This window comes from Hyperoodon ampullatus (assembly GCF_949752795.1).
Source record: "Hyperoodon ampullatus genome assembly, chromosome: 2".
In the NCBI taxonomy this organism is placed as follows: domain Eukaryota; kingdom Metazoa; phylum Chordata; class Mammalia; order Artiodactyla; family Ziphiidae; genus Hyperoodon; species Hyperoodon ampullatus.
Genome location: NC_136915.1, coordinates 88,727,680 through 88,754,758, shown reverse-complemented (window position 1 = coordinate 88,754,758; position 27,079 = coordinate 88,727,680). Strand labels below are relative to the sequence as shown.

General features: G+C 39.6%; 1 protein-coding gene across 2 annotated transcripts in view; it reads left to right on the top strand.

The window, feature by feature from the left end:
- PLPPR5 (phospholipid phosphatase related 5) overlaps positions 1-27,079 on the top strand; it is a gene marked incomplete at both ends in the record, with an annotated part of 141,776 nt that overhangs the window by 30,032 nt on the left and 84,665 nt on the right. For both annotated transcript variants that reach the window (XM_079697989.1, XM_079697988.1), the window contains 2 exons: positions 11,352-11,484; positions 23,978-24,228. In XM_079697989.1, coding sequence (XP_079554115.1) covers positions 11,352-11,484; positions 23,978-24,228 — 384 coding nt within the window. The remainder of the gene's footprint in view (positions 1-11,351; positions 11,485-23,977; positions 24,229-27,079) is intronic.

Here is a 27,079-nt window from a genome sequence, read left to right as displayed (position 1 = left end):
GCCCGCGTACCACAAAAAAACAAAAAACAAAAAACAAACAAACAAACAAAATCTGGAAAGTGAGAGCATTGGATTTCTTTATATTTTAGGATTCATTTAACTTTAACCTCTTCTACAATCCCACCCTTCACTACAATGCCTAGAATAGCTCTTTGCACAGTACAAGTACCTAATAATTATTTGTTCAAATAAATATCTAGAAACCTCTTTTATAAAATGTCCCTGACAAATTTAAAACGTGGTAATCAGGAGTTTTAGACTCCTTGAAATAGCCTGTAGAGAGCTTGAGGGCTTATAAAAACAGTAACGGCTGGAACCCGTGCCCAGAGTTGCCGAGTCAGTAGGACTGGGGTGAGGCCCGAGTTGCATTTCCATCAAGTTCCCAGATGCTGCTGATGCTGCTTGTGTGGGGACCGAATCTGGGAATCACCACCCATCGAGCACTCTCAAAAAAATATATCCCTTTCCTCTGGTTTCCCAGTTAAAAATGATTTAATAAGATTGTCTCATCCATTGGGTGGCTTGACAGCTTTCATGTGTCTCTTATCCCCTGCTATCTGCATTTTAACAGGAGTCTCTTTTTAAACACTACAAACCTTAATTCACAGGAACAAATCTAGTTCTTGGCCTCCTAGCCTTCTATCTAAGCTACCTTTGACCCACTGTTGCACTAAATCTGTCCTCTCCCTAAGGTATTAGGGCCTCCTTGTTGTCGCACACCCACATCTTAACCACTGCTCTTAACATGTAAAGATTGAGAGCATGGGCTCAGGAGGTGGGCTGCCTTGGGTTGAGAGGTTGGTTCCTCACTCTATATCCAATCCTAGACACTTTCTCTGTGCTTCATAGTCTTCATCTGTAACTGGATTTCAATAACAGTACGTACCTCATAGGGTTGTTTTAAATATTAAATTGGTAAATATTTGCAAAGCACTGAGAATAGTCCCTAAAATGTCGTAAATGCTATGTGTTTTTGAAATCTTTTTTCCCCCACCTTTATTGAGATATAATTGAAATATAACATTGTGTAAGTTTAAGGTGTACAGTGTGTTGGTTTGATACATTTTATATTGCAAAATGATCACCACTATAGCCCTAGCTGACACTTCCAACCTCCAATCATCACGTGATTACACATTTTTGTGTATGTGGTGAGAATATTTAAGATCTACTCTTTCAGCACCCTTCAAGTATATAATACAGTATTTTTAGCGATAATCACCATGCTGTACATTAGAACCCCAGAAGATGTTAATCTTTTTTTTAATATAAATTTATTTATTTATATTTGGCTGTGTTGGGTCTTAGTTTCTGTGCGAGGGCTTTCTCTAGTTGCGGTGAACGGGGACCACTCTTCATTGTGGTGCGCGGGCCTCTCACTGTCACGGCCTCTCTTGTTGCGGAGCACAGGCTCCAGATGCGCAGGCTCAGCAGTTGTGGCTCACGGGCCCAGTTGCTCCGCAGCATGTAGGATCTTCCCAGACCAGGGCTCGAACCCGTGTCCCCTGCATTGGCAGGCAGATTCTCAACCACTGCACCACCAGGGAAGCCCAGAAGATGTTAATCTTATAACTGGAATTTGTGCCCTTTGACCAGTATCTCTCCATTTCCCCAACCTCCCAGCCCCTGATAACCAAACCACCATTCTACTCTCTGTTTCTATGAGTTTGACTTTCTTTGTTTCTTTAGATTTCACATATAAGTGATACCATGCAGTATTTGTGTTTCTCTGTCTGATTTATTTCACTTAGCATAATGCACTCGGGGTTCATTAAAGTTGTCACAAACTAGGATTTCCTTCTTTCTCATGGTTGAACTCCATTCTGTACACACACGCACACACACACACACACATAACACATCTTCCTTTATCAGTTCAGCTATAACTGGACACTAAGGTTGTTTCCACGTCTTAGATATTGTGAATAATGCCACACTGAACCTAAGAGTGCAGGTAACTTCTATATCCTGATTTCAGTTCCTTTGGATAAATACCCCTCAGAAGTGGGATTGCTGATTATATGGTAGTTCTATTTTTAATTTTTTGAGAAACCTCCATACTGTTTTCCATAGTAGTTTTACCACTTTGCATTTCCACCAACAGTGCACAAGGGTTCCCTTTTCTCCATACCCTCTCATATACTTGCTATCTCATATTTTTGATGATAGCCATTCTCACAAGTGTGAGGTGATATCTCATTGTGGTTTTGCTTTACATTCCCTGATAATTAGTGATATGGAGCACCTTTTCATGTACCTGTTGGCCATTTGTAAATCTTCTTTGGAAAACTGTCTATTCAGTTCCTTTGCCTACTTTTTAATTGGGTTGACTTTTTTGCTGTTGAGATGTGTGAGTTCTTTATATGTTTTGAATATTAACCCCTTATCAGCTGCATGATTTGCATATATTTTCTCCCATTTCATAGGTTGCATTTTCATTTTGTTGATTGTTTCTTTTGCTGTGCAGAAGCTTTAAGTTAGCTTTTATTATATGTTAAATGTTTCCCAAATTTACCTCTCAGGGTATCACCTTCATGATTTCTATCATGGCTGCATATCCCCTCAACTATCATTTATTTTTTCTTTAAATCAATCTACTTTGCTAACAAGTTATTATAAAAGAAAACTTGTATTATTACTGTAAATGGAACACCGGTATCACTTGATAAATAGAGAGTAACCATAAATTAAATACAGTGAAAACCAATGTTTTTTTTATTATAGCCAGTTATTTTCTGCTGAGTACTCTGAGCCTGAGACTTATTCCCTTTTTATGAAAAACAGGTAAATTAGCAAGTTCTAGCTGCTGTAACAAATAAACCACCACACTTCACTGGCTTCATACACTAGAGTTTTTCACTCATGTAACAGTCCAGTGCAGGGCTGCTGATTCAGGGACCTTGACTCCTTCTGTCTTGTGACACCAACAACTGATGGACCCAGAAATCTCTCTGCTTCCAGTCAACAGATGCAGGGAGAGAACATGGAGAAGTCACCTGATTTTTTGCCTTTTTGGTCTGAAACTACCATAGGTAATTCATCCTTTGGTGTAAATCACCTAGAGGTGGGTGTGCAGGGAATATTGGTCCAGCTAGGTAGCCACTTCCCACAGCTACTTTATAGTATGAAAGTGAGAATATAAGTTTTTGGTGGTCAAATTATGAAACATAAACAGGTTATAGCAAGACATAGCCATAGTTTCTGAATTGCTGGGAGGGATTGTGCAACTACTTCTTCACTAACTATATTACTATTTTAGTTCAATTAATTCTCCTCTCTCCTAACCTCAATTTCACTCAGAAACTGTTCCAAGAAGTTAACAACTGCCTTACTTAGAGAGAGTGAAATCCATATATACACAGAAGAAACCTGTTTTTCTGTATCATGACACAAAATTAATGAGATAGTACCCAGTGTAGCTTTTTACCTCTTAGTATAGCTTAGAACTTTCCTTGGCTAGATGGGAAATGGGCTCTGTCTCTATATATGTCTGTATAATAACCAAGAATGCAAAATGTGGTTGATAGGAACCTACATATAAACCCAGTACCCTCCTACATTTTAAAACTTAACTGTGTGCCATTACTAAACATTTATGATTTAAAGTTGATATTATTATTTGACATATATTTGAAATGTGTGAGACACATGTCCAGTACCACCACACTGATTGCATGATTTCTGCTGCTGTAGTACAATCTGAAATATTTTTCCTGTGCTAATTTCAAACCAATGAAGCGTGGACATGTTTGAGTGACCACCAGTTGAAGGGGAGAGGAATTTCTAATTGGGTTTTTATAAGTGAGAACATAAAGCTATTTGGAGTTTGACATTTGATGAAAGTCTACTATGATGTTATCATCCTGGAAAAAACTTACTTCTGTATTTTGTCATGAAGAAGTAGGGATAACAGAGGGTCAAGCCCTGGAAGCTGAGGTATGAAGGCAACATTATGTGCTCATAACAGAGAAATTTATACTTAGTGATTTATGATTCACACCTGTATTTTTGTAGGTTGCTTTCATCAGCCACGTGGAGCTTTCTACTCACTGACGAACATAGTAAAAGATAAGAAACAGAACTGGATACCAGATCTGTGTTCAAAGATGAGATGGAGGCATTGATGGGTCATTTAGGAAGGGGGACTGTATAGGCCCAGCTCGATAAGCAAGGTAGGGTTCAAGCAGCTTCATAATGTCAACACTGAGTTCAGTAAAGCATGATGGAGTGACTCAGAGGGTGGTGTGTCATAGGGAGCATATAGTACTTCATTTTGGTTGGTCAGTGGACTGTAGGGCTTCCATTTACAGGCTGGGTGAGGCTCAGGGGCACAACTGTTTTCTCCAAGGAAGTAGACTGTCAGGGTGAAGTGGGGAGGGGACTGTGACTCAAGGAACAGCACAGTTGCTCAGACACAGCTCTGTGAAGCAGTGACAGCCCTTCAGTATCAGCTCCTGAGCCTTTGGTGGGCATCTTATCACATTCCAGATATATTGTCATGGACCATGAAGGACAGCAACCTTCCATGGAGGTTGCTTGAGGGCTTCCAATGGAACTGGGGGAACAGGGGCCTTCCCCTCTCTTAGCAGAGGAGGCGTGATGGTGGGATGAGGTTAGTGAGCCCAGATGAGGGGAGCTGGAAGGCAGATGCAAGAAATGAAGTGAGGGTTGACTGCTGAGTTCTTACTGTGCCAGCCTACACTCCCTCTACCAGTAGAGTCTTTTTTTTTAAATTTTATTTCCCAGTGAATGGGGAGCTTTTGCTGAGGTGGGGGAGGAATGGCCCCAATGAACTGCTGGCCCATGGGAAGCTGGTTGATTCTCCCCACCAGAGCCACAGGTGTCCTTCCCGATGTTCTATTCCTTTCTCATTCTCTGTAGCCCGCTGCAGCCTGTGGCAGGCAGGAGGGGACATGCTTCCTCTTGGTGGGTCTCAGTTAACACTGTTCATCATCTCAACTCTCTCTGGAAACAGCTCTCATTTATAAGTTCACAGAGAAAGGGAATTTTATCAAGGAAAACTACAAAGCTTTTAGCATCTCCATCTATGGCTTCCATGCCCTTGTCCTGTCATGTTTCCCTGTCTCCCACTCCCAGGAGAGAAAGCAACCAATTATGATCTTTCCCCAAGGGCTGCTTTGGGAATCTACTGAAAATGGCAGCCAGTGACTCCAGATTAAGAACTCCTTCTTGACAATGGTGAGAAAGGACCAAAGCACCAGGTCCTCAGTTACATGTAAGAACCTAATGCATGCAGTAGAAATATGAAGAAATTTTACTGGAAAGAGAACCTCAAAATAATAATGGCAGAGTTAGAAAGGGTGGTGTGAAGCTTTTTTGGTCTTTGTGGGAAGACTGGTGTGTGTGTCAAAAGGATCAGGAAAGTCTTTTTCTATACTCAGTTCTCTTATATCTGGAGATTCCAGGAGTTACAAAAGTGCTTTGTGCCCCAGCACCTTTCCCTTAAAACTGTAGAAATGCTAGGAGTATGGTGGGACTCCAGGATGTAACCTGAGCATTGAGGAGTGTCTGTAGGGATCAGGGGGCTGACCTGGCTTAACCTGGGAAAATTAGAGGAAAAGCTTACACATTCCTAGGTAAAGGCTGTGGTCAAAATAGCTCTAAATTTGGATTCAGATTCTGGTTGTGCCAGTAACAACCATGTTTGACTTCTTTATTTCTCTCTGGGTTGGTGTCCTTATCTATTAAGGGCAGATTGAGCTCGATTTCATTCATTCATGCAGCCATTCATATTTACTGCCAATCACTGTGTTTTAATATGGAACTATAAAGATAACATTATACAATCCCTGTCTCAGAGAAGCTCTCAATTAAGTGGAGGAGACAGATGTTACTGATACTTGTAAAAGCATGTGTAAAGTACCATAATAAATATACAAAGTGCTATTGGAACACAGAGGGAGGGAGGGATGGGTTGTACCAGGAATAGAGTTGCAGTAGAGTAGGCAGTATGTAAATCATGTCTTAAGAACAGAACTGCCTACCATTGCCTATCATAAGCGTGGACCAAGTATACAAGCCAGAATGTATGGGAATGCCTGGTATGTTGGGGAATGAAAATGTTTAGCTGTGACTAGAACATAGCGTGTCTGGAGGCTTGTAAGGGAAGCTGAAAAAGATAGGTTTAGGTTCACCTGTAAACAATCTCTTACAACAATTTCTGTTACTCCATTGGCTATGAAGACACACTGGAAATTGTAAACAGGAAATTTGGATTGCACACAATTTGAGCAGGGAAAACGCAAGCACAGAGGTGAGTTCTGAGAATATAAGAGCAATACAAGAATATTAAAATATAAGAGCAATAGAAGTTAGCAGTTGATAGAGAGAGGCAGAGGAGGGAAATGGTTTCAGCCTGGTGTGTAAGGGTGTGAGAGTTTTAGCCTGTGTGTCCAAGTTGGACAGGTGGTTTAGGGTGGGAGACTAGAATTTCACTTTGGTTGGGAAGGCTTTGAGGCTTCAGTATGTAGGTCTGAGCATGTTGAGATGTTGCTATTTGATAGGTGGTTGGAGACCTGCATCTGGAGCTCAGGGGAGAGAGAAATATTTAGGACTTGTTATGGTAGCAGGGGTTGGTAAAGCCTTAGGAGGAGTGAAATCCTCTAGGGAGGGCTTCTGACAGGTCAAGAGAAAAAGAACCTGATAAAATCAGGGAACATAGAATTTAGATCTGCAGTTCACTGACCAGAGCCTCTACCTCCAAGGCAAACTCAGTCCACTTTAGCCTTATGTTCAGCTCAAGTTGAGAGCTACAAGGAGAAAGGCTATCTCCTTTCCTCTCCTAATACTGTCTTCCCCATAGAGCTTCCATCCAAATCCTCTACATCTGTCTAAGAACTATACTTCCTTGAAGTGTAGTAAGAATCACCCCCTGTCTTTCTTTGATGCCATGTTAATTTGGGTTCTTCTAGAAGCAGGTACCAAATGTGATTAGATATATACCATATATTTATCAAGGGAAACACTTGTAAAAGCTGATAGTTGCAGGGTGGTAAACCAGAGAAGGCAAGGAGAACCTTCAGACTGTGATGGAAGGCTGACCCTGGTGAAGGAGAGGGGGAAGGAAGGAGGATTGGGTAGGAAGCGCCTCAGAGTACAGCACAGTTCCAAGAAAGGCCAGCATCATGGGGAGGCTTTATCCCACATCTTAGAGGAATAGACTCACTTGAATTCCCCCACCATGCCTAGCCATTGCCAGGAGGAGCCTGCAGGAAGTGTGGCCTCAGCAGGGACTCAGTATTTGATCCAGAGGTGTGACAACTGGGAACATCAGACCAAAAGCCTGCCCAGAGCAGGAGATCCTAGTGGCACATTTCATGGCCACCATAAATGCCCTCAGTGACTCAGTGACACTTCCTAAATGTTCTACTGGCACTTATTGTCCAAACCAGTCAAAACTCAGCGTTTACAGCCTTGCACCATTATTAATTATCTCACCTTGTGTCCGCCCAACTAGATTATAAACCCTTCCTTAAACATCAGTGCAGGGTCCTTAACTCAGAGGCATCTAGGTATTCATCGTAATAAGAATTGTGTTATTTTCATTACTTGAATTTATCTGAGAGGTGTAGCAATGGGAGTTTTGACTTAGGAAGTTGGGATGAGGGAAGTTAAGAAAGAATATGATTTGGATGAGGAGTTCCACAGATGTCACAGTGAGGGAGGGAGAACTGGGACATGGGAAGCAGACATACCCACTGAAGAAAAGCAGACACTAGGGCCTAGGCACATGAATTTGATGAGATGAAGTCCAGGTAGGCAGACAGAAGCCAGCATCCAGAGAACATGGTAGAAAGTGCTAGTCGAAGGGCAAGAACTAGCACGGAGGAGGTCCAGCAAGATATAATGGATGGGAGTTTGAAGTAGACATCACTGCAACTCTCTTTTTTTGGGAACTAACCTTTCTACCCACCAGGCAGTTTTCATACACCATATCACACCTTCTTAACCTTGGTTAATTGGACCGAAGAGACACCTGTCTCAAGCTGAACCTTCTGGGAATTTTGAATCGAGGTTCAGTAAATCTAATTAGTCGAATTTTCCTTGAACTGAGCTGACATGTTGAAGCAGGGCTCTGGGGGCTGGCTGGAGCACTTGTGTACACTAGGAAGCAGGAGAAGCGGCTGCAGAAAGACAAGAATGAGTCAGGCATTCAGAGACAAGCTGAGATGAGAGACAGCATGACTCCAGAGAAGAAGAATGAGACTGAGAGAGTAGTTGCCTGGACTCCTGAGAAATTTCCATCCCTGAACCTAATCCTGTGCCCTTTCACACTAGGTTCTGAGATAATCCACCAACCTTAGAATAAATTCCCTATTCTTCTTAATCCAGTTTGAGTGGGATTCTTTTAGTAGCAGCCAAATAATATTGACTGAGACAGTGTTTTGACAGATATGCTCAAGACAGAAACAGGAAGCTCAAAAACATGCAGTTTGCAGGGATATAGACAAGCGAGAGGTTAGCATTAGGAAAACTGGGAAGAGTATCCTGGACAAAGCAGCTTTTAGTCTGGTAAGTAAATGGGTAACCAAGTCAGAGACTAAACATACAGGATCTGCTTATAGGAACTAGGGTAGAGGGTAGAGCCTTCATCACAAGAACAAGGCAGAAAAAGGTGGTTATTTAGGAGTCAGGTAAAAGGTCAGAGGCAGAGTAAGACCTTCAGATCTATTGAGGATGGGACTCATTCATGCATTCAGTAAGAATTCTTGGGTATCTACTACAGTCTAGGGGGTTTAATGTGTTAACAGACTGAGTTGTGGTTTCAGTGTACTGTGAGGTGGAGCCAACCCGGGAGCGGAGACCCCATGATACCTGCTGTGGAGAAGAGAAGGCTCAGAGGGCAGAATCGGAGGGCATCAGTCAGCTCATGATGTGGAGTGGATAATAGAATGTTAGAATTTGGAACATTTTGGGGTAAAACAGACCTGGAAGAAGTTGGAACTGAGAACTCAGAAAGTAACTTCTTTCAAGGAGCAGCAGAGAGGAAGGTAGGGCATGAAAGAGTGATTCAGAATGGGAGATAAGAAGGTGTCAGGCACACAGCTTGTCTATTTGTCAGTTTCTCCTAGAACCCTGGTGGCAGCTGATGAACCCATAAAAAATACCTGTTGTGCCTGTTTAGGCTGACCTGCTCAACTTTGCCAGTTAAAAATTTCAGGAGGATTTGGAAAGCTATAGCCTCTAGCCTTTCCTAATTCAATTCTACCTTACCAGATAGGCAAGACTAGATTCCTTTAAAGTAATTCAGCTCAACATCTTCTGGTTAAACTTTGAACCCTCACATACTGGGAAGAAGAAATATAGTAGAGGAAAAGGAGGTAGAAGGAAGGATAAAAATTAAGAGATGCCTCATAATCTGTTGCACATATTGGGATAAAATTAGTCTCCTGTGATCTCCTTCTCTACCTCCCACTCATAATTTTGAATATCTGGTAATCGTAGGTGTATCTTTTCACAAAGACCCCAAAATCACTTCTCCAGTGGATGTCAGGGACTCCCTATATAGTGCGTTATTTAACCTCGATAAGATGACCTAAAAACTAACCTAAACAATGACAAATTAGGAGACATTCTATTGGCTCCTGTTTCTTTTCTCATAATCTTATTTCTAGTGTGGTTGTTTGTGGTGTTAAATAGAGTCAGAAGATCTAGGGCTGAGTCAGAAATTTCTGCTTGGCTTCTGACTGGCCTTATGGGAAGCAAATTATTTAACCTCCTCAAGCTTTCATTTCCTCATCTGTAAAATGGTATTATGACACATGACACTTGTTCTAATACCCTGATGAGTGATTTTAAAGACCATGTATAAAAACTAATGAAATGGTACAAACACCAGTGGAAGGTAGCCAGGTCCTTTCATAAATCACATAGTTGAGTAAAGAATCTGTATCAGAACCTAATTTTTCTCCTCACTAGCTCTGTGGCCTTTCACAATTCATTTGAGTTCCAAGTCTTGTTTTTTTCCCTTGTCAAAGAGGTATGATAATATTCTGTTTCATATAGTTTTTATAACGATTAAAATGACATATGCAGGCTTCCCTGGTGGCGCAGTGGTTGAGAGTCCACCTGCCGATGCAGGGGACACGGGTTCGTGCCCCGGTCTGGGAAGATCCCACATGCCGCGGAGTGGCTGCGCCCGTGAGCCATGGCCGTTGAACCTGCGCGTCTGGAGCCTGTGGTCCGCAACGGGAGAGGCCACAACAGTGAGAGGCCCACATACCACAAAAAAATAAAAAATAAAAAATAAATAAAATAAAATGACATATGCATACTAAAGTATAAAGAATATATTAGTGATTACAATTCTTAATAATGTCCCAGATAGAATAGTGATACTATTTTGATTATATTTTCTTGTTATAAAAGTATTAATATAATTTTATATTGGTATATTTATATCAGATCCTTTCAAGATTCTTTTCTTTTTTTAATAAAAACATTCTTTTTTTAAAAAAGATATTTATTTATTTAGTTAGTTATTTTTTTATTTGTTTGCACCGGGTCTTCATTGCGGCATGCAGGGTCTTCGTTGTGGCATGCAAGATATTTAGTTGCAGCCTGCGGGATCTTTTAGTTGCAGCCTGCAGGCTCTTAGTTGCAGCATGTGGGATCTAGTTCCTTGACCAGGGATCGAACCTGGGCCCCCTGCATTGGTAGTGTGGAGTCTTAACCACTGGACGACCAGGGAAGTCCCAAGATTATTTTCATTGAGATTTGTTCTGATATCTATGGCAGAGTCAAATTTAAATGAGACATAATCACTTAAAAATGAAACTTGAAATTCAATTACAGATAAAAAATGAGTGCATCCTTAAAGCAAAGATCTTTCATATATTTCACTTCTAATGAAGTCTTTTAGAAAGCAAAAATGTTATAGTCTTTTTATTCATAATTTATCATTTTAATACTTTTTTGAATTGAGGGAAATATGGGTTTTATATATATAGGGATTAAGGTTATAATAAAGGGTCTGGGGCTTCCCTGGTGGCGCAGTGGTTGAGAGTCCGCCTGTCGATGCAGGGGACACGGGTTTGTGCCCCGGTCCGGGAGGACCCCCACATGCCGCGGACCGGCTAGGCCCGTGAGCCATGGCCGCTGAGCCTGTGCGTCCGGAGCCTGTGCTCCGCAACGGGAGAGGCCACAACCGTGAAAGGCCCGCGTACCTCAAAAAAAAATAAAGGGTCAGGTTACCCAAATATGGTTCAGGTTTATATTGAGATTATTACCACTCAAAGGAAGTCCTTTTTTTGCATTTTTTAAAAATAAAAATATTCTACATTTATACTGGTTAAATTCTAATGTTCTTTAATCTTTTATTTCCTTGGAAGATAATAGTTGGAGAAACTGCTGTGTTTTGCCTACAACTGGCCACAAGGGATTTTGAAAACCAGGAGAAAACTATTTTAACTGGAGACTGTTGCTATATAAACCCACTGGTGAGGAGAACTGTGCGATTTCTTGGTATGTGTTCATTGAATTGTTTTTATTGTTGCTGAAACAATGTTTATGTATAAGCCAATCTTTAAAATGACCAGCATATTAACTGTATTCGAATATTAGATTATATTTTCTTTGAAATGTTTAAATTTGGTTTTTAAAAATAAACACTGCATACTATTTTCTCTCCTGTTTTGCAAAACTCCATTTCGTGGTGTCATTTCCATATTATTTTAAGGAAAACAAATCCCACCACACTTGGATATTTAAATTCTAAAAGAAACTAAAAATTATGTAATTAAAAGAAATGATTTACTATGTTTATTAAATTTCAGAAACAACGCTTAGGTAGAAATGATAATCTAGGTTGGTTATCGAACATCACGAAGGACAAGGAAAATAGCTGGACAAATAAAAGAAATGCTGTATTTGTTAATTATCATAAGTAGCACTCCATGAACTACTTCTGAGTTGTTGTTTTTTTTTACAAAAAAATGGTACAAAAACCATTTTTTAAAGAAATGTTTTGGTAATTTTATTAGGGGACAAGATTTACTGATACTTTAAATCTCAAATTCTAGCACCAATGATATGAACATTGACAAATTACTGAAAATCATCTCAATTCAAAAGACACGTGGCCAAGACAGGTTTTTGTAACTGAAACAATAAAACTTAATATAGATTATTATTTCCTGGCTTTATCAAATAAGAAAAAGTACATCTATATATACTGAATAACATTTAAGATAAATTCTGATCAGTATTAAGATTACGGATACTGTAACCCTTCGATATATTTCTCATATTGATGGGAACAAGATGAAGACTTTGGAGATATTATTCACAGATCACCTAATCTATATATAAACCCACTAAAGACTAATCAAATGTCATCATGCCTTTAAATCTCTCTGGAGACGAAAGGTCTTCATATCTAAGGCTGTTCATGTTATTGCCATCAACTTATACATTCCCCACAGCCCTCATTTATACTGTTGAAGGGATAGCTTTTATATGAAACTTTAAAAGTTATATTTTTCACATACGTCAATACTGTGTTCTTGACCTATTTAATCTTTGCATGAGAAACATTTAATAACAAAGTAAGCAATACCATATTCAGAACTAAAGTATTTCGATGAAGTTGAACCTTCCTAAATATTGTTAAATTATATTATGCCTACTTAAGTAAAATACTTTTATTCATTTATGCACATATTTCTAAAGAATATACAGGCATACCTCCAAGATATTTGAGCTCAGTTCTAGACCATTACGATAAAGTGAATATGGCAATAAAGCGAGTCACATGAAGTTTTTGGTTTCCCAGTGCATACAGAAGTTACGTTTACACTCTGTTGTAGGCTGTTAATTGTGCAATAGCATTATGTCTTAAAAAAATACATACCTTAATTAAAAATACTTCTAAAAATTAAAATCACTAAAAAATGCTAATCATCACCTGAGCCTTTAATGAGTTGTAATCTTTTTGCTGGTGGAGGGTCTTGCCTCAACGTTGACGGCTGCTGCCTGATCAGGGTGGTAGCATCTGAAGGTTGGTGTGGCTGTGGAAACTTCTTAAAATAGGACAACAATGAAGTTAGCCACAGTGATTGAGTCTTCCTTTTACGAACGATTTCTTTGTAGCATGCAATGCTGTTTGATAGCTTTTTACCCATGGTAGAGCCTCTTTAGAAATGATAGTTAATCCTCTCAAACCCTGCTGCTGCTTTATCAACTAAGTTTATGAAAGATTCTAAATCTTCTGTTGTCATTTCAATAGTCTTCATAGCACCTTCACCAGGATTAGATTCCATCTCAAGAATCCACTTTCTTTCCTCATCCGTAGAAGCAAATCCTCATCCATTCAAGTTTTATAATGAGATTGCAGTGGTTCAGTCATATCTTCAAGCTCCACTTCTATTTCTAATTCTTTTCCTATTTCTACCACATCTTCAGTGACCTCCTCCACTGAAGTCTTGAACCCCTCCAAGTCATCCATGAGGGTTGAATCACCTTCTTTCAAACTCCTGTTTAATGTTAATATTTTGACCTCTTCCCATGAATCATGAATGTTCTTAATGGCATCTAGAATGGTGAATCCTCTCCAGAAGGTTTTCAGTTAACTTTGCCCAGATCCAGCAGAGGAATCCCTATCTATGGCAGCTACAGACTTATGAAATGTATTTCTTAAATAATGAGACTTGAAAATCAGAATTACTCCTTATGACCTGCAGAATGAATGTTGTGTCAGCAGGCATGAAAACAACATTAATCTCATTGTACAGCTCCATCAGAGCTCTTGGGTGGCCAGGTGCATTGTCAATGAGCAGTAATATTTTGAAAGGAATTTTTTTTCTGAGCAGTAGGTCTCAACAGTGGGCTTAAAATATTCAGTAAGTCATGCTGTAAACAGATAATGCTGTCATCCAGGCTTTGTTGTTCCATTTATTGAGAAAAGGCAGAGTATATTTAGCATAACTCTTAAGGGCCCTAGGCTTTACAGAATAGTAAGTGAGCATTGGCTTCACCTTAAAATCACCAGCTGCATAAGCCCCAAAGAAGAGAGTCAGCCTGTTTTTTGAAGCTTTAAAGCCAGTCATTTTCTTCTCTCTAGATCTGAAAGTCCTTGATGGCATCTTCTTCCAATAGAAGGCTGTTTTGTCTACATTGAAAATTTGTTGTTTAGTGTAGATACCTTCAGTAATTATCTTAGCTAGATCTTCTGGATAGCTTGCTGCAGCTTCTATATCAGCAGTTGCTGCTTCACTTTGCACTTTCCTGTTATGGAGATGACTTCTTTCCTTAAACCTCATGAATCATCCTCTGCTAGCTTCAAACTTTTCTTCTGTAGCTTCCTCACCTCTCTCAACTTTTTTTTTTTTTTTTTTTTTGCGGTACGCGGACCTCTTACCGTTGTGGCATCTCCCGCTGCGGAGCACAGGCTCCGGACGCGCAGGTTCAGCGGCCATGGCTCACGGGCCCAGCCGCTCCACGGCATGTGGGATCTTCCCAGACCGGGGCACGAACCCGCATCCCCTGCATCGGCAGGCGGACTCTCAACCACTGCGCCACCAGGGAAGCCCTCTCTCAACTTTTATAGAATTGAAGAGAGTTAGGGCCTTGCTCTGGATTAGGCTTTGGTTTAAGGGAATATTATGGCTGGTTTGATCTTCTATCCAGACCACTAAAACTTGCTCCATATCAGCAGTAAGGCTCTTCCGCTTTCTTATCATCCTTCAAGAACTTTTCCTTTGCGTTTGCAACTTGGCTGACTGTTTAGCACAAGAGACCTAGCTTTCAGCCTATCTCACCTTCTGACTAAGCTTCATCATTTCTAGCTTTTGATTAAGAGTGAGATGTGTGACTCTTCCTTTCACTCGTACACTTAGAGGCTATTGTAGGAGTTTTAATGGCCTAATTTCAATAATGTTGTGTCTTAGGGAATAGGGGGTCCTGAGGAGAGGGAGAGAAATATAGGGGAACTGCTGGTTGGTGGAGCAGTCAGAGTACACACATTTATCAGTTAAATTCACTGCCTTGTATGGGTGCAGTTTGTGCTGCCCCAAAACAATTACCATAGTAACATTAAGGATCACTGATCACAGATCACCAATAACAAATATAATCATAATGAAAAATTTTGAAATACTGGGAGAATTACTGAAATGTGACATAGACATACAGAGCGAGCAAATGTTATTGGAAACATGGTGCCAATAGTGTTGCTCAACACAGGGTTGCCACAAACCTTCCATTTGTAAAAAAATGCACTCTCTGCGAAGCCCAATAAAGCGAACCTCAGTAAAACGAAGTCCGCCTGAATGGCACAAAGTAAAGTGTGCTTTTAAGTCTCTGCATGTTTCTTACTTCTTATATGATTTTATAAAATATTTAGGAAAGCTTGGTTTGTTTCTTGTTTCCTTGTTTATCATGATTTGGATGTTTCTAGTTTGTTATAATAAAATGGAAGCTTGTGCGCAAAGCATTACTGCATAATAAGACATCACTCTTCATAGTGACTTTATTCTGGAGGTCAGCACAGTGGATACACTCATGAGATCTCACTTTAATAAGTATCTTTGTAGTTAACTTCAATATTGGCCTTGGGCCTGATGCACTATTTTAATTCTAAAGCATATTTGGGAACTTCACAAGTATCAAGAGACATTTCCATATCCTTATCAAACATTCCTCTGTATTTTAAACGGAAAATTTATTGTACCAGATAAAAAGAATGGTTTGGTTAAATAAAATGAGTACTTCTTAGCCTAGATTTCAAGAGAAGAGAGGTGAAGACTTGCCATTTATATTCCCATGCTAGACCATGAGATTTGGAAAGAGTATATACGGTAACATTTTATTGAGCTTTGTTCTTTTCCATTTCTCTGCTTCTGCCAGATTTCTGATTTTAGTAGCATTTACTTGTATGGCTCATGGAATGCTGGTAAGATGTAAAGAAAGCTTTTCATTGCTTCTTTGTAAGTTTTTTCAATAGAGAACTAAGGTCTTTGGTTCATGGTGGTTCGTATGCACATAGAATTTTGCTGTGTGCAGGTTTGGGTGCAAGAACCTTGCATAATGTTACATAATATTTTGAAAATGAAAAGGATAGTCATGTATCTAATCCTGGAAAATTATTTGATCCTGGTGAGTTGAAACACAACTGCCAATAATTATGTAAAGGCTTAGGAAACAAACAATCCAGAAATATATGACAAAGAAAATAAGCATCTAGAAGGACTTCCGGGTAAGATGGCGGAAGAGTAAGACGCGGAGATCACCTTCCTCCTCACGGATACACCAGAAATACAGCTACACGTGGAACAACTCCTACAGAACACCTACTGAACGCTGGCAGAAGACCCCAGACCTCCCAAAAGGCAAGAAACTCCCCACATACCTGGGTAGGGCAAAGCGGAGAGATTCCCGCACAGAGGATCGGTGCCGAGCGGCACTCACCAGCCCGAGAGGCTTGTCTGCTCGCCCGCCGGGGCGGGCGGCGCTGGAAGCTGAGGCTCGGGCTTCGGTCAGAGCGCAGGGAGAGGACTGGGGCTGGCGGCGAGAACTCAGCCTGAAGGGGGCTAATGTGCCACAGCTAGCCGGGAGGGAGTCCGGGAAAACTCTGGAGCTGCCGAAGAGGCAAGAGACTTGTTCTTCCCTCTTGGTTTCCTGCTGCGCGAGGAGAGGGGATTAAGAGCGCTGCTTAAAGGGGCTCCACAGACGGGCGCGAGTCGCGACTGAAAGCGCGGAGCCCAGTGACGGGCGTGGGACGCTGGGGCTGCTGCTGCCGCCGCCAAGAAGCCCGTGTGCGAGCGCAGGTCACTGTCCACACCGCCCTTCCGGGAGCCTGAGCAGCCCGCCACTGCCGGGGTCCCGGGATCCAGGGGCGGCTTCCCTGGGAGAACGCACGGCGCGCCTCGGGCTGGTGCAACGTCACGCCGACCTCTGCCGCTGCAGGCTCGCCCCGCACTCCGTGCCCCTCCCTCCCGCCCGGCCTGAGTGAGCCAGAGTTCCCGAAGAGGCTGCTCCTTTAACCCTTTCCTGTCTGAGCGAAGAACAGACGCCCTCGGGCGACCTACACGCAGAGGCGGGGCCAAATCCAAAGCTGAGACCCGGGAGCTGTGAGAACAAAGAAGAGAAAGGGAAACCTCTCCCAGCAGCCTCAGAAGCAGCGGATTAAAGCTCCACAATCAACTTGATGTACCCTGCATCTGTGGAATACATGAATAGACAACAAATCATCCCAAATTGAGGAGCCAGGAGTCAGTACTGTGCCTCTGAGGTGGGAGAGCCAACTTCAGGACACTGGTCCACAAGAGACCTCCCAGCTCCACATAATATCAAACGGCGAAAATCTTCCAGAGATCTCCATCTCAACACCAGCACCCAGCTTCACTCAACGACCAGCAAGCTACAGTGCTGGACACCCTATGCCAAACAACTAGCAAGACAGGAACACAACGCCACCCATTAGCAGAGAGGTGGCCTAAAATCATAAAAAGTCTGCAGACACCCCAAAACACACCACCAGACGTGGACCTGCCCACCAGAAAGACAAGATCCAGCCTCATCCACCAGAACACAGGCACTAGTCCCCTCGACCAGGAAACCTACACAACCCACTAAACCAACCTTAGCCACTGGGGACAGACACCAAAAACAACAGGAACTACGAACCTGCAGCCGGCAAAAAGGAGACCCCAAACACAGTAACATAAGCAAAATGAGAAGACAGAAAAACACACAGCAGGAGAAGGAGCAAGATAAAAACCCACCAGACCTAACAAATGAAGAGGTAATAGGCAGTCTATCTGAAAAAGAATTCAGAATAATGATAGTAAAGATGATCCAAAATCTTGGAAATAGAATAGACAAAATGCAAGAAACAGTTAACAAGGACCTAGTAGAACTAAAGATGAATCAAGCATCGATTAAAAACACAATAAATGAAATGAAAAATACTCTAGATGGGATCAATAGCAGAATAACGGAGGCAGAAGAACGGATAAGTGAGGTGGAAGATAAAATAGTGGAAATAACTAATGCAGAGCAAAATAAAGAGAAAAGAATGAAAAGAACAGAGGACAATATCAGAGACCTCTGGGACAACATTAAACGCACCAACATTCGAATTATAGGGGTTCCAGAAGAAGAAGAGAAAAAGAAAGGGACTGAGAAAATATTTGAAGAGATTATAGTTGAAAACTTCCCTAATATGGGAAAGGAAATAGTTAATCAAGTCCAAGAAGCACAGAGAGTCCCATACAGAATAAATCCAAGGAGAAATACGCCAAGACACATATTAATCAAACTGTCAAAAATTAAACACAAAGAAATCATATTAAAAGCAGCAAGGCAAAAACAACAAATAACACACAAGGGAATCCCCATCAGGATAACAGCTGATCTCTCAGCAGAAACTCTACAAGCCAGAAGGGAGTGGCAGGACATAATTAAAGTGATGAAGGAAAGAAACCTGCAACCAAGATTACTCTACCCAGCAAGGATCTCATTCAGATTTGATGGAGAAATTAAAACGTTTACAGACAAGCAAAAGCTGAGAGAGTTCAGCACCACCAAACCAGCTTTACAACAAATGCTAAAGGAACTTCTCTAGGCAAGAAACACAACAGAAGGAAAAGACCTACAATAACGAACCCAAAACAATTAAGAAAATGGGAATAGGAACATACATATCGATAATTACCTTAAATGTAAATGGACTAAACGCTCCCACCAAAAGACACAGATTGGCTGAATGGATACAAAAACAAGACCCATATATATGCTGTCTACAAGAGACCCACTTCAGACCTAGAGACACATACAGACTGAAAGTAAGGGGATGGAAAAAGATATTCCATGCAAATGGAAACCAAAAGAAAGCTGGAGTAGCAATTCTCATATCAGACAAAATAGACTTTAAAATAAAGACTACTAGAAGAGACAAAGAAGGACACTACATAATGATCAAGGGATCGATCCAAGAAGAAGATATAACAATTGTAAATATTTATGCACCCAACATAGGAGCACCTCAATACATAAGGCAAACACTAACAGCCATAAAAGGAGAAATCGACAGTAACACAATCATAGTAGGGGACTTTAACACCCCACTTTCACCAATGGACAGATCATCCAAAATGAAAATAAATAAGGAAACACAAGCTTTAAATGATACATTAAACAAGATGGACTTAATTGATATTTATAGGACATTCCATCCAAAAACAACAGAATACACATTTTTCTCAAGTGCTCATGGAACATTCTCCAGGATAGATCATATCTTGGGTCACAAATCAAGCCTTGGTAAATTTAAGAAAATTGAAATTGTATCAAGTATCTTTTCCGACCACAATGCTATGAGACTAGATATCAATTACAGGAAAAGAGCTATAAAAAATACAAACACATGGAGGCTAAACAATACATTACTTAATAACGAAGTGATCACTGAAGAAATCAAAGAGGAAATAAAAAAATACCTAGAAACAAATGACAATGGAGACACGACGACCCAAAACCTATGGGATGCAGCAAAAGCAGTTCTAAGAGGGAAGTTTATAGCAATACAATCCCACCTTAAGAAACAGGAAATATCTCGACTAAACAACCTAACCTTGCACCTAAAGCAATTAGAGAAAGAAGAACAAAAACATCCCAAAGTTAGCAGAAGGAAAGAAATCATAAAAATCAGATCAGAAATAAATGAAAAAGAAATGAAGGAAACAATAGCAAAGATCAATAAAACTAAAAGCTGGTTCTTTGAGAAGATAAACAAAATTGATAAACCATTAGCCAGACTCATCAAGAAAAAAAGGGAGAAGACTCAAATCAATAGAATTAGAAATGAAAAAGGAGAAGTAACAACTGACACTGCAGAAATACAAAAGATCGTGAGAGATTACTATAAGCAACTCTATGCCAATAAAATGGACAACCTGGAAGAAATGGACAAATTCTTAGAAATGCACAACCTGCCAAGACTGAATCAGGAAGAAATAGAACATATGAACAGACCAATCACAAGCACTGAAATTGAAACTGTGATAAAAAATCTTCCAACAAACAAAAGCCCAGGACCAGATGGCTTCACAGGCGAATTCTATCAAGCATTTAGAGAAGAGCTAACGCCTATCCTTCTCAAACTCTTCCAAAATATAGCAGAGGGAGGAACACTCCCAAACTCATTCTACGAGGCCACCATCACCTTGATACCAAAACCAGACAAGGATGTCACAAAGAAAGAAAACTACAGGCCAATATCACTGATGAACATAGATGCAAAAATCCTCAACAAAATACTAGCAAACAGAATCCAACAGCACATTAAAAGGATCATACACCATGATCAAGTGGGGTTTATCCCAGGAATGCAAGGATTCTTCAATATACGCAAATCAATCAACGTGATACACCATATTAACAAATTGAAGGAGAAAAACCATATGATCATCTCAATAGATGCAGAGAAAGCTTTCGACAAAATTCAACACCCATTCATGATAAAAACCCTGCAGAAAGTAGGCATAGAGGGAACTTTCCTCAACATAATAAAGGCCATATATGACAAACCCACAGCCAGCATCGTCCTCAATGGTGAAAAACTGAAACCATTTCCACTAAGATCAGGAACAAGACAAGGTTGCCCACTCTCACCACTCTTATTCAACATAGTTTTGGAAGTTTTAGCCACAGCAATCAGAGAAGAAAAGCAAATAAAAGGAATCCAAATTGGAAAAGAAGAAGTAAAGCTGTCACTGTTTGCAGATGACATGATACTATACATAGAGAATCCTAAAGATGCTACCAGAAAACTACTAGAGCTAATCAATGAATTTGGTAAAGTTGCAGGATACAAAATTAATGCACAGAAATCTCTGGCATTCCTATATACTAATGATGAAAAATCTGAAAGTGAAATCAAGGAAACACTCCCATTTACCATTGCAACAAAAAGAATAAAATATCTAGGAATAAACCTACCTAAGGAGACAAAAGACCTGTATGCAGAAAATTATAAGACACTTATGAAAGAAATTAAAGATGATACAAATAGATGGAGAGATGTACCATGTTCTTGGATTGGAAGAATCAACATTGTGAAAATGACTCTACTACCCAAAGCAATCTACAGATTCAATGCAATCCCTATCAAAATACCACTGGCATTTTTCACAGAACTAGAACAAAAAATTTCACAATTTGTATGGAAACACAAAAGACCCCGAATAGCCAAAGCAATCTTGAGAACGAAAAATGGAGCTGGAGGAATCAGGCTCCCTGACTTCAGACTATACTACAAAGCTGCAGTAATCAAGACAGTATGGTACTGGCACAGAAACAGAAAGATAGATCAATGGAACAGGATAGAAAGCCCAGAGATAAACCCACGGACATATGGTCACCTTATCTTTGATAAAGGAGGCAGGAATGTACAGTGGAGAAAGGACAGTCTCTTCAATAAGTGGTGTTGGGAAAACTGGACAGGGACATGTAAAAGTATGAGATTCGATCACTCCCTAACACCATACACAAAAATAAGCTCAAAATGGATTAAAGACCTAAATGTAAGGCCAGACACTATCAAACTCTTAGAGGACAACATAGGCAGAACACTCTATGACATAAATCACAGCAAGATCCTTTTTGACCCACCTCCTAGAGAAATGGAAATAAAGACAAAAATAAACACATGGGACCTAATGAAACTTAAAAGCTTTTGCACAGCAAAGGAAACCATAAACAAGACCAAAAGACAACCCTCAGAATGGGAGAAAATATTTGCAAATGAAGCAACTGACAAAGGATTAATCTCCAAAATTTATAAGCAGCTCATGCAGCTCAATAACAAAAAAACAAACAACCCAATCCAAAAATGGGCAGAAGACCTAAATAGACATTTCTCCACAGAAGATATACAGACTGCCAACAAACACATGAAAGGATGCTCAACATCTTTACTAATTAGAGAAATGCAAATCAAAACTACAATGAGATATCATCTCACACCAGTCAGAATGGCCATCATCAAAAAATCTAGAAACAATAAATGCTGGAGGGGGTGTGGAAAAAAGGGAACACTCTTGCACTGCTGGTGGGAATGTGAATTGGTACAGCCACTATGGAGAACGGTATGGAGGTTCCTTAAAAAACTACAAATAGAACTACCATATGACCCTGCAATCCCACTACTGGGCATATACCCTGAGAAAACCATAATTCAAAAAGAGACATGTACCAAAATGTTCATAGCAGCCCTATTTACAATAGCCCGGAGATGGAAACAACCTAAGTGTCCATCATCGGATGAATGGGTAAAGAAGATGTGGCACATACATACAATGGAATATTACTCAGCCATAAAAAGAAATGAAATTGAACTATTTGTAATGAGGTGGATGGACCTAGAGTCTGTCATACAGAGTGAAGTAAGTCAGAAAGAGAAAGACAAATACTGTATGCTGACACATATATATGGAATTTAAGAAAAAAAAAGGTCATGAAGAACATAGGGGTAAGACAGGAATAAAGACACAGACCTACTAGAGAATGGACTTGAGGATATGGGGAGGGGGAAGGGTAAGCTGTGACAAAGTGAAAGAGCGGCATGGACATATATACACTACCAAACGTAAGGTAGATAGCTAGTGGGAAGCAGCCGCATAGCACAGGGAGATCAGCTCGGTGCTTTGTGACCGCCTGGAGGGGTGGGATAGGGAGGGTGGGAGGGAGACGCAAAAGGGAGGGGATATGGGAACATATGTATACATATAACTGATTAAATTTGTGATAAAGCAAAAAATAAAAATAAAAATAAAAATTAAAAAAAAAAAATGTGGAGGCGAAAAAAAAAAAAAAAAAAAAATAAGCATCTAATTATCATAATAGAATTATATAACTTTTTAATGAACCGACTGTTTGGGAAGTGTTATTTTGGTATAGTTTTTAAATGTCCTGATGGATTTTATTACCCAAAATTATAAAAGAACGGATTTCATTACATCGATACCACATCCTTGCTGATTGTATCTGTAAGTTTATTGACAATGATGCCAAAGAATTTATTTTGCCTATCCTACCTAAGTAGAAAGATAAGTTTTGGCAATAATGACCAATGACATTGAATTTAGAAAATATTTTTGGTATTTGAGTAAATTGGCATGTTCCTTACAAAAGGAGAAAAATTTATGTACTTAATTTTATACCTTCAGGTAAACAAAGTAAATAAATTTTACTACTGTGAAGATAATTTAAACATTATAATCTATTTGCTTTATTATTTACTAAATTGTCCCAAATTTGATAAATTGAAACTCAAGCCATAAAAGATAAGGCAGGACTTAGCTGTTATATGACTTTAAAAAATGTGTTTCTGATGGCGATATAGAGATTAATCTGAAAACATTCTGCTTTACTTAAGATTTTCCATGATGTTTAAATGAAGACTGATGGCATTGGATTTTGCTGCTAATTGGCACCTCCAGCTGAGTTAATATCAGTTTGAATGAGCTTAAGAGGCATAATCAAAGGGAGATGACTGCTCTGCTTAATGTTAGTAAGATTTAAAAAAAATTCAAAAATAGGGAAAAAATAAAGATTACTAACATGAGCAGAAGGTGATAGACTGAACCCTCTCAAGGCAAACATGTCTCCATTTAAAAAAATCACATTATCCAAACACAGCCTTAGAATATATTTTCTTCTTTTATCATATGTCTTATAAACCTGCCGTGCATAAAAATGTAGCCAGTGGTAGACAGCTCAATATGTTAAATAATTTAACACTCCCACTGCTTCAGAAAGCAAAGGGAGGAGCTGGAGGGAGTGAAATGGAAGGAACCGTATGTATGTATGTATGTATGTGTATATATATATATATATATATATATATATATATATATGTAGGAACTATTTTATAGTTTCTAAAATATTTCCATCTTGGTGTATTGTAAATTGAACCACAGCAAACCAAAAAGTTTAAATGGTGTGTTTTCTTCCTCAGGAATTTATACATTTGGACTGTTTGCTACAGACATCTTTGTAAATGCTGGACAAGTAGTTACAGGAAATCTGGCTCCACATTTTCTCGCCCTGTGTAAACCCAACTACACGGCACTTGGGTGTCAGCAGTATACGCAGTTCATCAGTGGGGAAGAGGCCTGCACGGGCAACCCGGATCTCATCATGAGAGCAAGGAAAACATTTCCATCCAAAGAAGCGGCTCTCAGTGTCTATGCAGCTATGTATCTGACAGTAAGTAAGAATTGGAAACCATTCTTAGTTTGTCTTTCTGGTAATTCTCCCAAAGCAGACATTATTTCTCCCTGCCATAATGGAAGTCACAGTAACAGCTTTCTGCAGGACATTTAATTTATTTTTAATGATAGCTGTTTGTACTATGAATAAAATTAAGTCAGTTGACTCTCATGAGATTATGTGTGGGTATTTGGTTGTATTAAAAAATATAGCCATTAGCATTTCCATTGAGAATATGTTTGTCTTTATTATTAAATAGGGCTTATTGGAAACAAATTTGTCCCATAGCAGTTGCCATAAACTTGTAATAGTGCAATTAAGAGAACTACCCAGGCCTCTTAGCCACCTACTCAAGTTCTAATGTTCTCTGGTGAAGGTGGGAAAAGAGGCACTCTTTTTCCAGAAAGTTCTTTTGTTATTGGTAACTATATCATCTTAATATGTCAGTGAGTGTTTTAATATTTTCTCATAGAACTAACCAAAATGCCCTTAAAAATCATATATATTTTCTTTATTTTTGAGTATTTGCCATCATTTTAGTGGTAGGAGCCAGGCCCTAAGTGCTGCTATCTTAGGACATTTAGGTGGAAGTAAGTGGTCAAAGCTGAATGCATTAATGACAGGCAGGAGTACGAAGAAGGGCAGCCTTGGCAGGCAGCTCTTGACCCCAGTATTTATATGCATCAGTCTTTCCCTCTATCACCAGAATGTGCCTTGCCTGCTATATAAGGTTGAACTCCCAAAAGTGTGCTTTGAAGGCTTTTTTCCATAGCTACAGTAAAAAGTGCAGAAAATTTTTCCTTTCAGAGTTCTCCTGTCCAACAGTGCCAATAACTACTTATGATTTCAGCTCATTGATGAGACCTCAGGACCAATTTGAAACCAAATTTGATAATTTCTAATTACTTGAAAAAACACAGAATTATTTTTACCTTCAACAAGCTATTTGATTATGGAAATGTTTCTAACGCTCCTGGGGCAATTTGTCAGTTTATCTCTAAAAGAGAGAATATCTGCTGTGACACCTCTACTTGAGATTGGAAATAAAGGTTACTAAAGAAAGGACAATTGAAGAGAGGAACTATGGCATCATACATAACATTCACAATGGCATGGTAATTTTGGAGGTCAGAAGGGTGTGTGCATTTTAACATTTTAAAAGTTTTTAATCCAAGCTAATCTACCACTCACTACCTGGACTTCTTTTTTTTTTAATTAAATTAATTTTTTTTTATATACAGCAGGTTCTTATTAGTCATCCATTTTATACACATCAGTGTATACATGTCAATCCCAATCTCCCAATTCATCCCACCACCACGCCCACCCCCTGCCGCTTTCCCCCCTTGGTGTCCATCCGTTTGTTCTCTACATCTGTGTCTATTTCTGCCCTGCAAACCGGTTCATCTGTACCATTTTTCTAGGTTCAACATATATGCGTTAGTATATGATATTTGTTTTTCTCTTTCTGACTTGCTTCACTCCATATGACAGTCTCTAGATCAATCCACATCTCTACAAATGACCCACTTTCACTCCTTTTTATGACTGAATAATATTCCATTGTACATATGTAGCACATCGTCTTTATCCATTCGTCTGTTGATGGGCATTTAGGTTGCTTCCATGACCTGGCTATTGTAAATAGTGCTGCAGTGAACATTGGAGTGCATGTGTCTTTTTGAATTATGGTTTTCTCTGGGCATATGCCCAGTAGTGGGATTGCTGGGTCATATGGTAATTGTATTTTTAGTTTTTTTAAGGAACCTCCATACTGTTCTCCATAGTGGCTGTATCAATTTACATTCCCTCCAACAGTGCAAGAGGGTTCCCTTTTCTCCACATCCTCTCCAGCATTTGCTGTTCATAGATTTTCTGATGATGCCCATTCTAACTGGTGTGAGGTGATACCTCATTGTAATTTTGATTGGCACTTCTCTAATAATTAGTGATGTTGAGCAGCTTTTCATGTGCTTCTTGGCCATCTGTATGTCCTCTTTGGAGAAATGTCTATTTACATCTTCTGCCCAGTTTTTATTGGGTTGTTTGTTTTTTTAATATTGAGCTGCATGAGCTGTTTATATATTTTGGAGATTAATCCTTTGTCCATTGATTCATTTGCAAATATTTTCTCCCATTCTGAGCATTGTCTTTTTGTCTTGTTTATGGTTTCCTTTGCTGTGCAAAAGCTTTTAAGTATCATTAGGTCCCATTTGTTTATTTTTGTTTTTATTTCCATTACTCTAGGAGGTGGATCAAAAAAGATATTGCTGTGATTTATGTCAAAGAGTGTTCTTCCTGTGTTTCCCTCCAAGAGTTTTATAGTGTCTGGTCTTACATTTAGGTCTCTAATCCATTTTGAGTTTATTTTTGTGTATGGTGTGAGGGAGTGTTCTAATTTCATTCTTTTACATGTACCTGTCTAGTTTTCCCAGCACCACTTATTGAAGAGACTGTCTTTTCTCTGTTGTATATCCTTGCCTCCTTTGTCATAGATTAGTTGACCATAGGTGCGTGGGTTTATCTCTGCACTTTCTATCCGGTTCCACTGATCTATATTTCTGTTTTTGTGCCAGTACCATATTGTCTTGATTACTGTAGCTTTGTAGTATAGTCTGAAGTCAGGGAGCCTGATTCCTCCAGCTCTGTTTTTTCCCTCAGGGCTGCTTTGGCTATTTGGGGTCTTTTGTGTCTCCATACAAATTTTAATACTTTCTATTCTACTTCTGTAAAAAATGCCACTGGTAAGTTCATAGGGATTGCATTGAATCTGTAGATTGCTTTGGGTAGTATAATCATTTTCACAATATTGATTCTTCCAATCCAGGAACATGGTATATCTCTCCAT